Here is a 20,362-nt window from a genome sequence, read left to right as displayed (position 1 = left end):
GCCTGGCCCAGAGAGGCGGCGCGATGCTGTGAAGAGAGCCTGGCCTTACGGCGTCAGGTGGGTCTTGACTGGACTCCTGGCTCTATAACTGGCTAGCCAGGCGACCTCTGGGAAGCGGCTGGACTTCGCTAAACCAGGGATGGGATCCAATCCAGGGTCACCAGGCCTGGCCCGTAGGAGGCACTCAATGAGTTTTTGTGCAGCGGCTTTTCCACCTGTAAAATGAGTATGATAATATTTACTAGATTGAGGGCAAGATTGTGTGAGCTGACGTTTGTGCCAGACCCTGTGGAGGCTTGAATGATGTTCTTTACCTTTCTGTCCACCCTCCTGGCCACTTCCGGGTTGTCTAAAGAAGGCGGGGGCTGACTGGGGCTGCAGTGAGCAGCCTCGCTGGGTGCTGGGGTCCTGGGCGGGGCTGGCCTCCTGCGTGTCCTCTGCCAGCCCAGCAGATGGTGGACTTTGTTCTGAGGCTGAGCTTCCCAGTGCTGGCAGCACAGCGCTTTTGGACCAAGCCTCTTCACGTGGAGAAGTCAGATGGCTCGGGTCGGGAGTCTCCGAGCGAACCCGTGCCAGGTTGGACACAGTTGCCCTGAGTCACCTGTCCAGAGCAGGTGGTGAAAGCAGTGTCTGACTCACAGCATCCCAGCCATCAGAGCCTGGGATCCGATTCGGAGACCAGCTACTGTGTGAGAAAGGAGCACCCGTTCCTCATTCTTTGCCGGCTCTGACCCAGGCCCGGGCTCTGGCTTTCCTGGGGTAAATGGTGCCTTGGTCTCTGCTGGGCAGCTGGAGAGTGAAGCCAAGGAGGTGGCAGCCCCAGGGGCCGTGAGCAGAGAGGTAGGTGGGTCCGGGGGAGTGAAGGTCCCTTGGGCAGTGGCTCTGATCAGTTAACGGGGGCAGGAGGCTGGCCTCCCTGACCTGTGTGGGGAGGGCTTGGTTGCTGGTGCTCAGTTTCCCGTTTGGAAGCTGTGCTGAGGTTGGGCAGGAGCAGGTGCCGGTTGCTTAGGTGGGAACTGGGTGGCCCTGTGCTGCCGCGTGAGGGGGGAAAGGCTGCTTGGGGAGAGGGCTGTCACTTTCCTCACACCACAGCCCCAGGAGCTTCTGGTTCTGGAATTTCCACCTTATCAGCCAAGGCCTCATCCCTGGGATTGGGGATGTGGAAGGAGGCAGAAGGAAGGGTGGAGAGGAGGGAGCGGAGGCACTGGGGAGGCCTCCCCGCTGCCTGCCAGGCTCCTCCTCTCCAAGGCGGGCACGGCGCGTGGGCACCGTGGGAAGAGGTTTCCCTCTGCCTGTCAGTCATTCCACTTGCTTTAGATGAGGGTCCACTTGCTTTGCACTAATTCTGCGTGGTTTCAGGCCCACGGTCCGTGTTCTTTTGGTTGATGAATGTGCCTGTTCCGTTGTCAGAGGACTCAGAAACCCAGCAGATTCCTGTGCCCTGTGGACACAGGGAAGCTGCCACTTCCTTCTGTTGCCAAGTGAAATGCTCCTGTTTCAGGCCGGGCCCCTCGAAGGGGGCGCCTCTGTCCCAGGAGCCCAGCACCGAGCCTTCCCCACGTGGCCCGGGCTGCTGCTCTGCGGCCTCTTGCCCTTTCTCCAGGCTGCTGGGAAGGACAGGAGGGCTCCACTCCGTTCCTCTCCTCCGTTCTCTTTTCTGTCCTGCAGTTACGTGGTAGCCGACATTTATGACCACCGGAGGGGGCACCTCCTGTATTCCAGACATGCCGAGGGCATGAGCTCTCAGGGTGGGCCAGTCCCCTCCCCAAAGCCCCTGCTGCTCACTTATTCAGCCCCACTAATGCTGATTAGCCATACTTAATATCTCAGCCATTTCCCGGGCGCTCTTCCTGCCCCAGGCTTTGTGCTAGAATCTTCGCTGCATCATCTCATCTGAGCCTTACAACCCAGAGTTAGGTAGTGTATCCCCCAAACTGAGAGATGAGGTGACTGGCCCAGGGTCACTCAGCTAGAAAGTGGTACTGAACCCCAGCCCGCCTGCCTCCCAAATCCACACTGGTAACTGCTCTGCTTAAGTGCCTCCACAAATACTTCTGTTCCCTAACCCAAAGACAGTCACATATCCATAGGGTGAAAAAGACAGTCATATATCCACAGGGCGAAAAAGAAATCTGAGTTGGATTATGATTACCCACAGCAGGTGTTGTCTAGTTCTTTTGATCCATGGAAACCTTTTTAGAATTGAAATCTTACATAAAAATTCATATGTACACAGTTAGAAGGAGAATTTTTCAGGCTGAAGGCAGGCCAGGAGTTTGGGAACTGCCCTCTTGCCAAGCTCCCTACTCCTTTTTCTGCACCCCAGCCAGCGCCCCACCGACCCTGGTATTTGGAGGTGGAAGGAGGAGGGTGCAATTTGAAATGAAATCCACTCTCCAGCAGGACAGGGTCTTCCTTCCTTAGCCACAACTGCTCATCTACCCGGATGGGCAGTTTGGGCCCTTTCCCCTCTGTTCACACCCCCAGGCTCCAGTGTCACCAAGAGATCTGAATACAGAAGAGTCTTTTAAAACTTTGAGTGTATTTTAAAAAAAATTATTGTATATATATTTTTATTGAAGTATAGTCAGTTTACAATATTGTGTCCATTTCTGGTGTACACCGTAATGCTTCAGTCATACATGAACATATATATATATATATATTTGTTTTCATATTCTTTTCACCATAAGTTACTACAAGATATTGAATATAGTTCTCTGTGCTATGCAGTGTGAACTTATTGTTTATCTATTTTATATTTATTAGCTAGTATATGCAAATCTTGAATTCCCAGTTTATCTCTTCCCACCCCTTCCTGCCTCCCCTCCACGGGTAACCATAACCTTGTTTTCTACGTCTGTGAGTCTGTTTCTGTTCTGTAAATAAGTTGTGCCTTTGCATGTTGTTCTGTCTACTGGAAAGGTTTGTTCCAGAACATTCTGTCTTCCCTTCTCCACGGGGAAGGCCCTCATTCGGCTTTCAAGCCGCAGCTCGTGGGCCGATTCCTTGGGGAAACCATACATAAGGTCACTTCGGACTGTGGCACTTGATTCAAATCTTTATCGCCAAACTCCTCATGCTAGGAATAGTATCCATTTAGACATCTATCTTCTCCGACAGGCCGTGAGGGACTATGTCTTTCTCCTTTACATCATTGTTGCCTGGCACACAACGAATCTCGGAAAATAGTTGTCCCAAAATAAATGCACAATATCAACGTAACAGCCATCCTAGCTCTAACAATAGAACCTTATATTTGCTTTGTCCATTTGGGCTGGAAAACCGTGTTCATGTATGAGATGTTTTTGATAGTAAGACACAAATCAGTGTGACTTGCAATATAATGCATATAGGCAGAGAGAAAAATACCCAATGAGGCAAAAATAAAGAAAGAGTTTGGAGTTTGGTTAGGAAGGCGACCTGAAATTAGGAGTTTACTTCAAGTTCTTCTTTTGGATGGCAGCTTAAATCAGGATGGATCTGTGGGTGCTGTAAGCTAGGCGAGCTATGGCAGAAACATTGAGGGCTCTGCACAGCAGGATGCAGAGCAGACGGAGTGCTGCGGACGGCTCGTGGAGGAGCAGGATGCCCGGGTGGAAGGGCAGAGCCCACTGGGAGCGGCTCCGCTTGCCATACTTGAAGATACTTGGGGAGAGGGTGTGCATTGGAGGGGAGCAGCTCGGGAGGCTGGCAGTGCCTCTGTGCAGTGACCCAGAGGCTGGGGACCACCCAGACTGGGGGTCTCTGCTGATCTTACTTCTGGCTGAGATTTGGCTGCACAGCTGGGCCAGAAATGCTCTGCAGGCAGACAGCCATGGCAGTGAGGACATGGCTACCCTGCCCGGCCAGGGGAGGTGGCCCCCGCCAGTGTGCTGTCTAAATGATCCAGATGTTCTCTGCACTCCCGGGACGGCTGGCTCTGGTGAGCCCTCCCTGCTGCCCACGCAGCTGTCATCTGACAAAGGAAACCTAGGTCAGCCTGAGCCCTTGCCTCAGTCTTCCATCCGCATAGGAAAGATTTGAGCAAGGAATTTCAGGATCCGTCCCACGCATCAAACCTGGATAAGCACAGGTCTCTGAGTCAGGATGAGCAAATGCAGGGAAAGCCACGAGTATGTGAAAAGATTCAGAGGCTCAGCAGGGACCTCAACGAGGAACCTAAGCAAATCCCCTTAAATGGAATCACTGTAAGAAATCAGGGCAAACCTTAGGATAGTGGTTTTCGAACATGACCCATCAGTGGACTGAAAATCAATTTAGTGGGTTGAGATCAATTTTTTTTAAACAGATAAAGAAGAATAGAGCTTATCAGAATGCATCAGGTTCTTAGCAAAATAATTTTTATATTATCTTTGTCATGTTTTTACATTATTATACCATGGTAAGTATATTATTTCATGAAACTTTTGTTTTAGTTGTATGTATGTATTCACCGATATTTATATATGTATATATCCTCCGTGTATTTATGTGGTGTGTATAATGATATAAAGTGTAAATTCTTACCGTAAGCCATGGTTTATAGACTTTGAGAAGCAGCACTGTAGAACGCTGAGTAGGGATTTGGCAGCTGCGTGGGATTTGGAGGCAGAGATGTGTTGGGAGAGCATTTTAAGCCCCAGTTACACCTAATCTTCTCTTTCAACAAGATGGCCTTCTCCCCATTACCCAAGGCAGGGATCCCGGACCCAAGTCAGCTGTGAGGTAGTTAAACCTCAATCATTGTTCTTAACAGGAGTTTGAAACAATATGAATGATGAAAATAATCTTGAAAGAGGTAATACACAGTGTCCCGCAAACAACCATTGGCTCTGAACTGCAGTCTGAGAAGGCGGGTCAGGAGGAAGGGAGAGGGTTCCCGGCACCTGGAGGGAGAGGCGTCGGATACCGTGTCTTCCCTGGGGTGAAGGAAGAGGAACCATCTACGTTCAAATTTCACTTTCAAAAGTTCTTCACAGAGCCACCAATAATATAAAACTAGAGTGTAAAACCTCTGATTCATCATTGAGGACAAGAAAGAGTGAATGATGATTTGCCTGGAAAGCAAAAAAAAAAAAAAAAAAGGAGGCAATAAGAAGCCAAGTAAAGAGGACAGAACAAAACATGTCGAAAGAAGACGTTTCATTGAAGATATAAGGTTGCACAATAAATGTGTACAAGGTACATGGGACATAGGACAAGATGTAAGGTTATATATTAAAAAGGAAGATGCCCAGATTCTGCTTAAAAAGAGAGAAATGAAAAAACCCAAAGAAACAAACACTCCCTCTCAATCCAATTACATCCCACTTGTAAGAGACACGTTTAAAACTAAATCACATGAAGTTAAAAATAAAGGGATGGGCAAAACCCATGCAAATGCAGATAAGAAAGTGGGGTAACCATGTTAATTCTGTCAGACAAAATAAAAACTGAGGCAACTGTGAAACAGATCAAGAGGTACTTTTTACAAAAAGATCAAAGTAGAACACACAGTAGAGATATGAAAATCAGAGAACTTTATGCACCTAATAAAGGCATTGAAATATGCAAAACAAACATTTTTGGAACTATATTACAGATATGGTGCCAACTTTCAATGCACTCTAAGCTTTTTTTAGATTCTTTAGACAAAATGTAAAGAGTCGATGACTTGTAAGATTGAGTCTATACATATATATGTATTTTAATATCATATTTGAAACTCCAAACAGAATAATCATTCTTTTCAAATGTGCACAGAACATTTAAAACTTCAGCCACATTGCATGCTGGCTTACAGAATAGCCTCAATAAATCCCAACAAATAAAAAGTGTCCAGGACACATCCTGTGAACACAATGCAATTAAATTGGAATTTTCTAATAAAAAAAATTACAAGAACAACAAGGCTAAATCTTGGAAATTTAACCACAAGAAATTAACAATAACAGCAGCAGCCTTCTAAAAGAACTGAGTTTAAGTTCGAAATCAAAATTGGAATTACAGTCCATCTCTAAAATAACAACAATCAGAGCGTCACGTTTCAAAACTCCTGGGTTGTGGCCAAAGGGATATTCAGAGGAGAACTTCTAACTTTTTATAATAATGATGATGATGACAATGGTGGCAATAATAGCCAGTCAGCAAACTCTACTAAGGGATTTACATCCAGTGTTTCCATTTGTTATCACACAGCTGCTGTGAGGTGGCTCCTAAGGTCATCCCCATTTTACAGACAACAAAACTGAGTCACAGAAAAGTTAAGTAGATTTGCAAGGTCAGACCCTTAGTAAATAATTGGACTGGGATTTGAACCCAGATCTAGTTGGGCCCTAAGCCAGAGCAGGTCACCCCTGCATGATATGCTCTCCTTTGTAAAACAGAAACAATGGATTTTGGAAAGTGAATATTAAGCTCTAGAAGCTGGAGAAAAGAACAAGACAAACAGAAGAAAAACAGGAGGGAAAAAGTAATAAAACTCAAGCAGAAATAAATACATTGGAAAGCGAGCCGAAAAGAGTAGATGTTTTCTCACTAATTCTAAGAATGAGTCCTTTGAAAGGACGGATAGAACAGATCTTTTCAAAGTAAATCAAAGCAAAGAAGAAGGAGGACCAACGGAAAGGCACAACTTTGGCCACAAGAGACAGAGCATGTGTGTACAGTTTCAGAGAAAACATTTTAAATTGTGGGTCTATAATGGACAACTCTCACTAATAAATTTGAAAATCTGGCCAGAGGGTCCTTTGAAGACAATGTCAGGGATCCACATTGCCAAAGGAAAAGTTTTTTTTTAAAAAAATTGAATAGACCAGTAACCAAGGAAATGATGGAAAATTTCAAAGAACCACCTCAAAAGTGATGCCAGCACCAAAAGATTTTATGGAAAACGACTTCAGACTTTTACTGGGTATATTTTAAGCTAGTAAACTATTTCAGAGAGTAGGCAGTTATGCCGGGGCTCCCAATTCCTTTTACAACACCAGCACAACCTAAGACAGCAGAAAACAAGATGACAGGACATTGCTGTTCGTGAGCATAGATACAAAGAGCCTAAATGAGATATTAGCAAACTAAATCCCATTCTCAAAAGAATTGTGCACTCGGATCCAATGGGATCAAAATAGAGGGGGCTCAGTCTTAAGAAAGCCAGTAATTTGTGTCTTCACACTGAGAACTCAAAAGAAGAATGTTACACAGGAGGGCCAAAGAGCTGATAAAGCATTTAAAAAGCAACATCCATTCTTGGAGGAAATACTTCCCAAATTACAAGTAGTAGGCTATTTCCTTAATATAATAAAAAATAATTTTTTTCTTGATCTAGTCATCAATAGCCTTCTTACCATAAGAATAGAGAATTTCTATTAATGTCTAGAAGGAACTACTCTATTATAGCCATTATTTACTAAAGCTCTGGAAACTTTAGGCAGTAAACTTAGAAAATAATGAAATAAGTGGTATAAATATTTTAAAATGAGGCAAGTTTATTAACATTCAGAAATCACGATTGGAAATGCAAGAGAAACTATTGAATAGTTTCTGGCATAACAGAGATCTGTAAGGTTGCCAGTTATGAAATCAATATATAAAAGCTACAACTTACGTATAGATAAGCAATAACCAATTAGGAAAAAGTATTTTACAGATGATTCCATTCACTATAGGAACATAAGTGCTGAGGGAAAAATGTATTTAAAGTCTAATATGAAGAAAAATGCAAAATTGGATTGAAGGTCTAAAAAGAAAATCTGAACAAATATAGAAACAAAACAACAATTAAAAAAGTGTTCCTGGATGGGAAGACTTTCTTCCCAAATTCATCTGTAAATCTGAGGCCATCTCAATAAACGTTTCAACCCGATATTTTCAAACCTGAGAAAATTATTATAAAGTTAATCAGAATGCCTAGTTAACAAAAATTAGCCATAAATTTCAGTTTTAGTCTTCAAAATAGAAAGCTTAATTTTTTTGGTTCTAATTGAGGTACACGATTATTGTCAAAAGAAATCTGGAATAGGAAATTGTTAAGTAGAACGGAAAAGCTCTTTGTAAATACCTTTCCCCCCCAGCACCTTACCGCACCTTCCAAACAAAGTTACTAACAGTTTGGTGTTTATTCATACAAGTACATTTTTATAACCCAAACCAGTCGATACGGCTATTTTATGGTGTTTCTTAGTTTTGCCGTGTGCCGTGGGCCTCTTTTCATATCTGCGTATTGTAGTCTTGGTGTTGGTCGCATCGTGTCCCATTGTGTCAGTGCTCCATAGCACACTGAATAAAATCTCTCACTGATGTACATGTAGGTTGTTTCCACTATTTTACTTCTTTTTGAGTACATTTTTTTTCTTTTTGAGTCCATGTTATGGGTCAGGCGCTCAGCTGAGTCCTTCTCCGAACTGTTTGCTTTCATTCTCACAGTGGTTGGCATCGTTGTCTCTGCTCTGTGGGTGACCACCCAAGCCAGAACAGAGTTCAGTACTTTGCTTGAGGTCACACAGGTAACACGGGGCAGACCTCCAGAGTCTGAACCCTCCGCCAGGACGTTTGTACACCTGCTCGTCACTCCTCCCAGTTACAAACACCCATGAGGAGGACTTTGTGTAGCTGACTGCTTGCTTCACTTGCAACAGCGTTTATTGAGGGTCTCCTGTAGGTGAAGCCCTGCTCCAGGCACTGAGATTTAATGAAGTACCAGCCTTAGCCAGTCCCCCCAGAACAGCGGTGGGTGATGTGCCTTTCTCCAGTGTATCTAGGTTCTTCTTGAGGTTAATTATGTTTTCAGCCTTTACCATCCGGGAGGGAATACATGCTAAGGGGAATAGCCCTGTCCATTTCCATCCTTCGTCTCAGAGGCCTGGGCTTTGGCGGGTATCCTTGTGACCCCATTTGTACCTACGTGTTGATGGGTTCGATCGCCTTCCAGGATGCTGAAAGCGCAGTGGCCCGTCTGAGGACCTCTTACACGTGTCTTCAGGATTTTTCCCAGGAGCAGATTCTAGAATTTCCTTTTTTTTTTTTTTAATGAGAGGGAGGTAATTAGGTTTGTTTATTTATATTTGGGGGAGGTACTGGGGATTGAACCCAGGACCTTGTGCATGCTAAGCATGTGCTCTACCACTTGAGCTATACCATCCCCACTAGAATGTCTTTCTGATGTTCCGAATTGTCATCTACTCTGAAGTGCAGCCCACTGCAGCCCCTTGTCCCTCTGATGTCAGTTGGTCACCTGGAGTCTTTCATTCTGTGGTCCTAGATGGGGTGTTTCCCCTGGGGTATTAGGGTTCTACAAAGAAACAAACCAATAGGACATAGATAGATAGAGATAGATGGATAGACAGATGGACAGATAGATAGACAGATAGATGATAGATAGATATAAAGGAGGAGATTTATTATGAGGGATTGGCTCATATGATTATGGAGGCTGAGAAGTCCTATGATCTGCTATCTGTGATTTGGGGGCCCAGGAAAGCTGGCGATACAGTCCAGTCCAAACCCAAAGGCCTGAGAACCAGGGGAGCCAACGGTGTACGTCCTGGTCTGTGTCCAAAGGCCCAAGAGCCAGGTGTCCAAGAGCAGGAGAGGATGGCTGTCCCATCTCCAGCAGAGAGAGTGATTTTTCCCTTTCTTCACCTTTTCCTTCTGTTCAGGCCCTCAAGGGAGAGTGGCCGATATTCTTTACTGAGTCTATGGATTCAAATGTTAATCTCTTCTGGAAATGTCCTCACAGACACACCCAGAAATGCTTTCCCAGCTATCTGAGTACCCATTGGCCCAATCGAGTTGACACAGAAAATTAACCATCACACCTGGGAACATGTCACCTTATATTGGTGTGGGAAAGGTCAACTGAAGACAGAGGGACCTTTGAGATGTTCACCCACCGTTCATTCATTCACTGGATGTGCAAATGCCCTGCTCTGTGCCAAGGCCTGGCAGAGCTCTGGGACATGGTCTCCCGTCCCGGAGGTTACTGTGCCGAAGAAGAAAGACCGAGGGTATAAAACTAACTTCAACACAACCTGCTCTCTTTACCATTTGGGAAGGAGACTGTGAGGCACTGTGCCATTTGTCTGGTCCTGTGAACAATGTATACAGACACACACCATTGGTCCCAGCCGCAGGTCACACAGAATCCTATAAAAGATACTCTTTTAGAAAGAAAGGAGCCATAAATTTCTTCCCTTCATTTCTTATCTCTGAGTCACTCTTCAGTTCAAGACCAAAAACACCCCCTGGGCCAGAGTGACCAAACTTGAAAAACTGCCTTTGATATAGAACACTGTGGAAGAATTCAGAAATGTGAAACACATTTTATCAACGAGTTCGCCTTTCTCCATATGGTTAGTCACCCTCTCGAAGTTCTCCAGTGAATTAAGTGTATTTTAACCAGATGGGAACAGTGTGGCCTTTCCTCCAGCGGGTGAGCTTTGCCCTGCGTGGAACGTAATTGTTTTTCTAAACAAGTGCTCGCTGCATGAACAGATGAAAACAAAGGAAAGAGAGAAGGAGAGAAGGTGGCGCTTACTGACCCTGCCCCGCCAGGCACACGATCTGGGAGTTTTTCAAGCTCCTTTAAAGGAGGAACGATTCATTTCACTGTGCTGAGCTTTTCTGTACAGATGACAGCTCGGCCAAGGTTGGTCTAAACATATGTGGAAAGCTGTGGCGATGAGTCAGCCCTTATCCCTTTTGGCTGTGAGATCCTCTCCTATGCGTGAGGGGGAGCTCCTACCGGCCCGAGTGTTCTATTGGAAGGTTTACCTAAAGAGCAAATACTCTCCTGGTGTCGGGGGAGAGGCCTCTGCAGAGCCGGAGAGCCATTTCCTGGGGCAAAGCGGGTCCTTTGGATTTTTCTGCTGGGAAGTGGGAGTGGCTGGTGCTCTTTGCTTAGTCCTGTCGGAAACCTTAGCTGTGCTCCTCCGGGAAGCCTCTGGAAGGGACCCACCAGATCCACTGGGGGCAGAGCAGATCTGACAGGAGCCCAGGGCACAATCAGAGAAAGCTCCTGAGTTCTGACCTTTGAAAGGGGCTGGAGTTGGGGAAGGGCACGGGCTTGCCCCCAAGCTCTGCTGACGTTTGGTTCCATTAGGGAGCAAGAGCTGGTTCCAGTGTCCTGAGCACAATTACCAAAGCTAAGCTGAACCATGTGACCACGGCACTGTGTTTTCAATTACTCCCCCTGCTCTATCTCTCTCTCTCTCCTCTCTCTCCTTCTCTATGCCAGGCCTCGGGGGAACGCAGTATCCCACAGAAGTCCAGTCCTGGCTTCTCCTCTACAACCCTTCTGCAGTCATTCCCTTTAGTTTTTAACACTTGCCTTAATGACAAGGTTCATTCTGCAAAGCATCTTTGCTCTGGACCAGAGGGTTAATTCCCTCCCCCATGGTGCATCATTGCCAGTCTCCCATCCCACGTGAGAGCCAAGGCCACAGAAGTCCCAGTGCTCTCTGCAGAAGCTTATTTGGAAACACTGACAGTACTCATCAGACACTCCTGCAGTGGTCCACTGGGATTAGCCCGGTTTCCACCACGGAGTTCGAGCCCTCTGCTCTCCTAAATCCTACGTGCAGCCAACTTTTCTACCGCTGAGTGAAGCACACAGCCTTGTACCTGTGTCCCAAAGGTCCCCAAATGTTGGTGTTCCAGAAAATGTCCAGTGATTGAGTTTCCCTTTGCTGGGATACCTGCTGCAGGCTAGGGAGGGTGTGGAGGAGAAAGGGAATTGGGTTTGAATTCTAAGAATCCATGTGGACTGTGGCAATGCCTGGTGAAAAAAGAACACAAGAGGCTTTTATGCCAGAGCCAGGCACTGAAGGAGAGAGGAGTTTGGGCCTTGACTGGGGGTGACCGGCTCCTCTCCTAAGCTTAGGATGGAGTAAAGGACAGTTTTAAAAAGCCTCTTGGTCCTTAAATGTCTCTGTTTTCCATAACTTATGCCAGTGGCATCAGACAGAAGAAAAACTATGCCAGGAGGATTCTTTTTAAGCAAAAAAGGAGAGGTTTCATTAGTTTGCATAAGTGAATGGATAGCGAGCGTGGCTTCAGGCATGGCTGCATCTGGGTGCTTATGTTGTATCATCTAGACCCGTCCTTCACATTCTTTCTCTCGATCTTCCTTCCTCTCCCTCTTTTGCTTCCTCTGTGAATTCTGTACCTTCTGTGTTGGCTTCACTCTCAGGAAGCCCTTTTTACATGGTGGCCCTCAGCAGCTCCATGTGTCTATCCTCCCTGTAGAGCATGAACAAAAGTCCAGAAGGATTTTAAATTCTGATTATCTTTCAGTATTTCAAATGCCTAATGAACTGTGGACAGTGCTGGCTGTGACCAATACACCACACACACACACACACACACACACACACACACACTCACACACACTCACACACACACATTCTGCTTTCTCCATGAGTCCCAGGTGAACTATGGGGAGTCCTCATTAATGCTGAACAAAATGCACAGAGGGTTGGATATATTCATCCTTACAGTGATGCTGGTGTTGAGAGCTGCTGGCTCCGGGAAGGTGGATTGGTGGAATGCCGAAGAACTCCTGTGTTGGGGGATGGTGGCAGGAAGGAGAGCATTTACAGTTTGGGTTTGAAAGGTGACATCTGGAAGTAAAGGCAAATAATAAAAAGGAAAAAAGGATGATTCTAAAAGCTTGAGTTCTTTGTATTCTTCAGCCAAGAGATCTGAGCATTGATATTCAGGTTAATAAATCCTCTAGAAAGGAAGCAGGTTTTGGGCAAGAAGACCACGCCCTCTGGGCTTGGGTTCATGTCTTTGGTGCAGGTAAAATGCAGAACTGATCAAAGAGAGTTTTTGTGGTTTTCGGGGAAGGAAGCAGACTCTGGGCTGTGGCTTAAAGGGGAGGTGAGCCTGAGGACAGAAAGTACAGACTGTAAAATGTTCGAGAAGGTAGGAAGGGCTGAGTCCATTGCCAACCTTGTGCCTGTTGATAACAGCACTGTGTTGTACACTAAAAAAACCTGTTAAGGTGGCAGATCTCATGTTAAGTGTTCTTACCATAATAAAGAGAAAGAAAGAAAAAAGAAGATGTGAAGGGGATCAAAGAGAGGCAGGTAACAGGAGGAGGGTGTGGATTCAACACATAGTTTTTAAAAGACAAACAATTTGAGTGTGTTTACACGTTGATGATAAAACCCAGAACAGAGGGCGATGTTGAGGCTAAAGAGATAATAATCAGTGGCAGCGTGGAGCCACCATGAAGATGCAGGCAGGCTCCAGAGTTAGACTGCCTGGTTGAAGGCCTACGTTCACTGAGTTCTTAGCTGTGTGAGCTTGGGAAAGTTACTTAACCTCTCTGTGCCTCTGTTATCTTTTTTTGTAAAGTGAGGATATCTATGGAGCCTATAAAGGATTTAGTGAGGACTAAGTGGTAAAGCAATTAGAACAGTACATCACAAGCAGTAAATGAATGTTAGCTGTCATTATTTTTATTGTTGCTAAGCCTAAGGAGACTGAGGAGTGGGATCCAGAGAACAGATGGGTGGATTGGCCTGAAGAGGAGGGCAGAAGTCTCACCCTAAAGGGAATGCACAGGTATGTATGTATGGATGGCAGATGGATTTGTAAATTCAGTGGTGGAAAGTTGGGAGCTTCCTACCTGGGAACTTTTGTGTTTCTCTGAAGCAGAAGGTGACATCTGTTTACGATGAGGAGAGAGGTAAATCTAGTTCTGCAGAGAGCGAAGTTTTGAAATAGTCGTTACTGGGAATGTACGATTGGGTTAATTTAACCATGGACGCACGCACTGTACAGTTGCTGGCTGGAGCCGGAGGCCCCGTTGTTGACCATGAATGTTTCGCGGTGCCAGTCTGCTCGGGAGTGGAAGTGTCTGTCCCGTGCAGGGCTCGGAAGCCTGCAAGCAGGCGTGGAACTCAGTAGAGGACTGGATTCACCTGTGCTTGGGGCTTTGCTGTTGTCTGAGACGGAAGGACAGAGTCCAGGACTTTGGCAAGAGGGTGCTTGATGAAATGGACCGACACTGAGTTAACTTACACTAAAGCACCAAGAAGGGTGTCGTGTATACAGTAGGCTCTCCAGTGGTTTCTCGTTCATTCATTTTAATTTGTTGCTATTGGTTGCTGTAGGTGGTTGGTGGATGAATTGATGAAACTAAAATGCTAATACAGAGAACAATAAAATGGGGCAACTGGGTATTGAAAAACACTGTCTTCTTTTAAGAGGAAGTTCTCTTTGGGGGATTATGTAACGTGCAAGGGCTGCTACTTAATGAAACGTTGGAAGGTCTCTGCACAGACAGCAATACCCGCGGGCCGAGAGCATCCCACGGTTTGTTACTCCGGCAGCAGGCTCTGTTCTGTGGCTGGGCCTGAGCCAGAACTTCTTTGGACGCAGCACCAGAGCCCCTTTTACCGCCTGCCTCGTGGAGACCGAATTCATGGTCTGCGCCTCTTGACGGATGGATGGAGACAGCCTTTGATCCGTCAGCCTGTGAGAGTTTGGCCCCCCGGTGGGGATAGGCGACCGAGCAGGAGACCAAGCCTGGCTGCACTGCCGGCCAGGGGTGACCTCGGTCCCAGGGCAGGGTGCGCAGGTTTGCCAGGCGCCTGTTGTGTGCTCAGCCCTGCGGCGCGCGCTGACCGTGCCTCCCCTTCTTCTGCACTCAGACGGCCGTGGGTGTCAGCATCAGGCAAGATGCCCAGCTTCCCTGGTTCGTAGACTCTTCATCTGAGAATTGAGGGCACGAACACCAATAGTCTTCCAGGCTGGGCTCCGTGAATTCTCGGGTTTCCTTGGAGATGCTGCAGGAGTGACCAGGGGTAGCAGAAGGGGACAGGAAAGTGTGGCTTAGTTTCCTTCTACCCTCTCTGTGCCCACCTCCCCCACCCCGGCCCACCGACCTGCTGTATAGTCCAGAGTGCCCTGTAGACTTTTATTTGAAGAATGGCTTTTACGTTTAAAAATCTCACAAAGCACAGGTCTCTAGGACCTCAGAGGCCCTCCTGTGACTCTGATCACCAGCTCTTCTGTGAAAGCTCTTTGTGGCTCTGGGTTTGCGCCTCCCTTCTCTGTGCCTCAGTGTCCCCGTCTGTAGAATGAGGGCTCAGATAAGAGAAGCTCTGGCCTCCAGAAGCCTGGGGGTGCAGGACGTGGTAAACACTTGGATTCACCAAACCCTTATGGCCGGCACCTGGAAGGACCAGTGACACTGAATGACGATCTCCCATCTGTCCTGTTTCATGGGCACCGTGCCGGGCATGGTGGCTCAGCTCCAGGACTCTTGTCTGGCTCCACGTGCCAGCAGCAAGTCACATTGCTTCTTCCTGTTTTCTCTTCCCTCCAGGGACGCATGAAGTGGTGGCTAAGCCCAGTCCAGTCACCAGCCGTCAGCCAAGGGCCAGAGATCAGGAACGAAAGAAAGGCAGCTTTACTTCCTCTCTGAGGATGGAGCCGCACAGCCGTTCGGGAAAGAGCAGAAAATCCACAAAATTCCGGTCGCTCTCCCGGTCCCTGATCCTCTGTAATGCTAAGACCAGTGACGATGGCTCAAGCCCTGATGAGAAATATCCGGATCCTTTTGAGATTTCCCTGGGCCAGGGCAAGGAGGGGATTTTCCACTCCTCTGTGCAGCTGGCAGACACGTCGGAGGCTGGGCCCGGCAGTGTTCCTGATCTCACGCTGCCCTCCGAGGCCGCTCAGCTCCAGGCGGCTGGGAGTGATCGAGGCAAGAACTGCAGGAGAATGTTCTTCATGAAGGTATGTCCAGGAGCTGTGGGGCCGGAGGAGCCCGCCGTTGGCTTCCGGTGCTGTGAATTAAAGTCCTCGAACCCCTTTCTGTCAAAGTCAGGAAGGCACAGCGTTCTGTGACCGAGAGCAGGGCAGCAGCTGAGGCAGGGCCCAGTAGAATATGAGTGAGCGCAGCAGTGAACAAGCTCAGCTGACCTTCCTGCTGGAGCGGTCCGTTGAGGTGCTGTGTCAGCTTAAGGTAAACTGAGCCTCAGTCCCTGCTGGAAAATGCCAGGTGCAATACAACAGTCAGTACACTGGGAAGGTCTCGTCCCCGGATAGCAGATAGCCAGCAGCCCACAGGCATCTCAGATCACAGCCAGTGGAGAACCTGATGGAAGCTGACAGGTGGGGCCCGGGCAGAGGAGGAGCCCTTATGTCCAGCTGGGCTGGGAGTGCAGGCTGAGTGAGTTTGCTCCTGCCACGTCCGGCAGCCGTGTCACTGCTGAAGGTGACAAGCGGAGCCATAAGGGGGAGAGGGAAAGCTAAGTAAGGTTAGGAGACCTGCCAAAATTCAGAACGTTTTCTGTTGGACCGTATTTCAATATTTGCTATCACAGCAAGGTGGAAATTGCAGGGTATCGTGTGGTAGAGGCTGATTAAAGAATTTTACTCTCGGATTGTTCTCTATCAAGTAGTGTGTTTTCAGCCTCCCGTCAAAGGTGGGATTCTTCTCAAGGGTCCGAGCAGCCCAGAACCTTGGAGCCAGTGCGGCGTGCTCAGCGATGGGCCAGCCCAGAGGGGCTTCCTGCACCCCTTCCCGCCCAGTCCCGCTGGGCACAGTCACGTGACCATCAGCAGCAAATAGGGAAAGCATTCTGGTACCTTTGGCGGGAATTCAGTGCTTTGGCACAACTTGCCTCCTCGAGGAGGAAAATCATTGCTTAACACGTGTATAATAACGAACATCATGTGACATTATGTAGCAGGTTAGCAGGTCAGGCCCAATCGTCTCCAGACACAGAGGCCTCAAGGGGGCCCCACCCAGCAGAGGCTGCTCCATCTCCGCCAAGGTGGCCTCTGTTGATATGACCTGAACTCACCCGACAGGGTAGAAGGAGGGACCAGCAGGCCAGTGGGTTTGCCGGTGTGGGGGCGGGCTGGCCAGGCTCTGGGTTTGCCACAAATATGACAAGTTTACAGTCCACCAACTGAGAGCCAAGTTTATTAATGATAATACTGATTGGTCCGGGTTAGAGCTCAGATAAATGTAATTTAAAAATCATTTTGAGACTCTAGTGGACTCCAAGAATGAACTTTTTACTTGCTTCTATTTAATTGCATGAGCATTTCCTGAGCACCTGTTATGTGCCAGGCACTGTGGGGGTCCAGCCCGTGCCTTCAAGGAACTTGTCTAAACTGGAGTAAAGAGATACACTCCAGGAGGGCTGCAGGGAGCTCAGAAGGAGCGGGCATGTCTACGGGGGTGGGTGTCAGTGCCTGCAGTAAATCTGTATGGAGTACTGACCCATGTCAGGCCCGGTTCTGGGGAGTGAGCCAAACGACTCAGTCCCTGCCCTTGGGCAGCTTTTATTCTGCATGGGGGATAGAGATGGTGGCCAGTTAGCATATGATGTAATATGAAATAGGGAGGGGCTCTGGGGAAATGACAGGATAAAGGGATAGAGAGTGAGGAGAAGGAATCACTGCCCTTTTTGAAAAGGCAATCATGACAGCTTCTCTAAAGAAGTGACATGTGAGCCAGGACCTGCATGAGTGGAGCAGAGGAGGGCGACATCTGAACATCTGGGGGAAGAGCATTCCTGGCGGAGGGAACAGCATGTGCAAAGACATGAAGAGAAGAGTGTGCAGGTGGAGCACAGAGGAGAAGAGCATGCATGGGGTACCCAGGGAAGGGGAGGGGGGTAGATGGAGTCGGCTTGGTAGCAAGGCACCACACGTGGAATTTTATTCTAAAAAGGATGGGAAAATGTCAGAAGACTGAGCAGGGGAGTGACATGATCCTTTTAAGGAGCATGCTGTGTGCTGAGCCAAGGATGGAGCGTAGGGAGGCTGGTTAGCAGAGCTACAACAGTAACCCAGGTCGGAAATGATGTAGCTTGGATGGAGGGGGTTCTGATGGAAGACCTGAGAATGGTCAGGGTAGGCATTTGTTTTCAAGGCAAAGTCAACAGGATTTGTGGATGGAAGGATGTAGGCTGTGAGAGGATGTGAGGCATTAAGTTTAATGGCAAGATTTGACCTGACCAACCCCAGGGAAAGGAGATGGCGTGTTCTATGATGGGAAACACTCGGGGCTGTGAAATGATCGGGAAAAGGTGAGATGTTCCCCGAGGGACACAGCACTTGACAAAGCAGGAGTGGGTGGGAGAGAATCCCAGGTGGAGGGGACTGCACAAGCAAAGACGGGAAGGTGAGATGCACCGAGTGCTTATGCGTGGGCCACCGTCCCCAGGAGAGTGTGTCTGGAGCTGTGTTCTGGGCACCCGGCCAGGGGCAGGAGTCTGGAGTCCTGGGGAAGCTGGATGAATGGGCACAAGGGAGCAAACTGGCAAGGGGTCATGGACGAGCTGCACCTTTTCATCTTTCTGTGATCCGCATGTGCACCATACTTTGGTTTAAAAGATGTTTTTACAGCTCTATCTCATTGTCCCCTTCCCACCTGAACCTTGGGAGTAGGTGGGCATAGCAGTATTTCTCAGGGGCAGTGTGGCTCAAGGCTAGGGGTGCGGGCTCATTGGTCTGACTGCTTGGGTTTGAGTCCAGCTTTTCCATTTAGTAGCTGTGTGATCCTGGACAATTCTCTTTACCTCTCTGTGCCTCCATTTTCTTATCCACTAAATAAATGGAGAACGTCAATAATAAAATACACTTCGTATGAGTTTTATGAGGATAAAGTTCTAAGTGTTTACATGAGAAAATCTACCTAAAACAGTGCACATAGTAATTACTTAATAAATACTATTATTATTGTTTTTATTATTTCTGTTTTAGGGTGGGGACACTGGCTGACACTGATAATGAAGTAGTGAATGAATTCAGTAACATTTACTGAGTACCTTCAGGCATGTGTCAGGCAATGGGCAAGACTTGTAGCTTTGCGGTGCTCATAGGCTAACGATGAAGACAGGAGGAAACGGGTCTGTCCTGTTTCAGGGCGTGGCTACTGATCTGTAAGGGAAATCGTGGGGACACTAAGGAGGAATATGCAGCTCTGTCTGGGGAGGGGCTTCCTAGAGGAGGCAAAAGTGGGATCTCCAAGTAGACAAGTCAAATCCAGATCATAGCAGTGCAAATGGGCAGAGGGACATGAAGGGGGACTCAGGCTGGGAAGAAGTTTATTTGCTGAGGGTGGGCAGGGGGAGAAGTGCACATTGAGTCAAGTTTGAGGCAGGGATGAACTGGGAAGGCAGAGAGGGGTACTGGTCAGCTCAGAACCCAGGATCTTCTTTTCTTTTTAAGGACCACAGGTGATCTTTAACCATCTATTAATGAGTTCTAAGCAAGTGAGGGTTTCAGTTGTCTGAGCAGGTCCCGTATCAAAAGTGCCAGGGCACAGACTCACAGACATAAGAACAAACTTGCAGTTAGCAAGGGGTAAAGCGGGTGGGAAGGCATAAATTGGGAATTTGAAATTGGCACCTTTTGGGGAGTGATGGAAATGTTAGCTATCTTGATTGTGGTGGTGGTTTCATTGGTATATATATCTATCAAAACTCATCAAATTGTACTTCTGAAGTATATGTACTTTACTGTACAGGAATCATACCTCAGCAAAGGTGTTAAAAATAGAAGTGCCAGGGCAGGAAGGTCAGAGGTGACAACTGGCCCCAGTATCCTTTGTGGAGGAGCCTCTGTGTACTCAGTAACGCCCCCCTCCCTCTCCCTTCTCGCAGGGACACTCTAGTCCCCGCCCTGCTCCTGCCCTGCCCTGCACCCAGGCGTGACTCAGTTGGCCCAGATGGACTCCTCAGCTTCCAGCAATGCCATGGTTACACGGATATCAAAACAACATCTGGAAAGAGGCCCTGTGACATCAGCCTCTCCTCTAGAAACGCCTAATATGAAAATTAAAAAGGAGGAAGTTAGATAAACAGCCAACTGAAAAAAAAAGCCTTATTGGATGTGTTGTGTTTGGCGCAACCGGGACGATGTAAATCACCGCCCAGGGCCGTGCCCCGGCTGGGCAGGGATGTGCTGAATCTGGAGTAAGCATTTGAATCTGTCCTGGGCATTCGGGGATCGGTGGGGCTCCTTCTTCAGGGGGAGCTTCCAGACCCCTGAGATGCATTCAAGGGGAAGAATGTTAAAAGCCAGATTCCCCAACCTAGCAAAGACAAATGCGATTTACCGAGACCTTTCAAAGGTGGGGATGCGCAGACTCCTTGGCCACTCCAGACCCATGGTCTTTTTCCGAATGAAAAGAGGATTTTCAAATGCCCTTTAAGTAGGATACTGATGCCAAAGGGAAGGAAGCCCAGTCAGGTGGGACTGAAGCTTGCCCAAACCGGCCTCTCTTTCCCCCCTCATCCCTTTTCCTCTGTTTCCCAGACGCTGGCAAAGCACCTGCTATGAGCTATCCTCTGGGGATGGAGAAACACATTTGATACTGTCCCTTCTCATAGGGAGCTTGCAGTCTAGAGAAGGGGACAGGCGTGAG

The 20,362-nt window shown here is 47.7% G+C and overlaps 1 protein-coding gene across 7 annotated transcripts in view; it reads left to right on the top strand.

Moving 5' to 3' along the window:
• The window catches only part of IL16 (interleukin 16), a 116,058-nt gene that overhangs the window by 32,955 nt on the left and 62,741 nt on the right, over nucleotides 1-20,362 (top strand). For 5 of the 7 annotated variants that reach the window (XM_006208804.4, XM_015243185.3, XM_072950894.1 and 2 more), the window contains exon 3: nucleotides 15,299-15,711. In XM_006208804.4, the coding sequence (XP_006208866.4) occupies nucleotides 15,299-15,711 (413 nt within the window). Of the gene's footprint in view, nucleotides 1-769; nucleotides 841-14,635; nucleotides 14,666-15,298; nucleotides 15,712-20,362 lie in introns of those variants that run through there. The other 2 variants (XM_031691792.2, XM_072950895.1) reach the window with 2 other exon arrangements.

This window comes from Vicugna pacos, chromosome 27 (assembly GCF_048564905.1).
Source record: "Vicugna pacos chromosome 27, VicPac4, whole genome shotgun sequence".
In the NCBI taxonomy this organism is placed as follows: domain Eukaryota; kingdom Metazoa; phylum Chordata; class Mammalia; order Artiodactyla; family Camelidae; genus Vicugna; species Vicugna pacos.
This window is presented reverse-complemented; position numbering and strand designations above follow the sequence as displayed.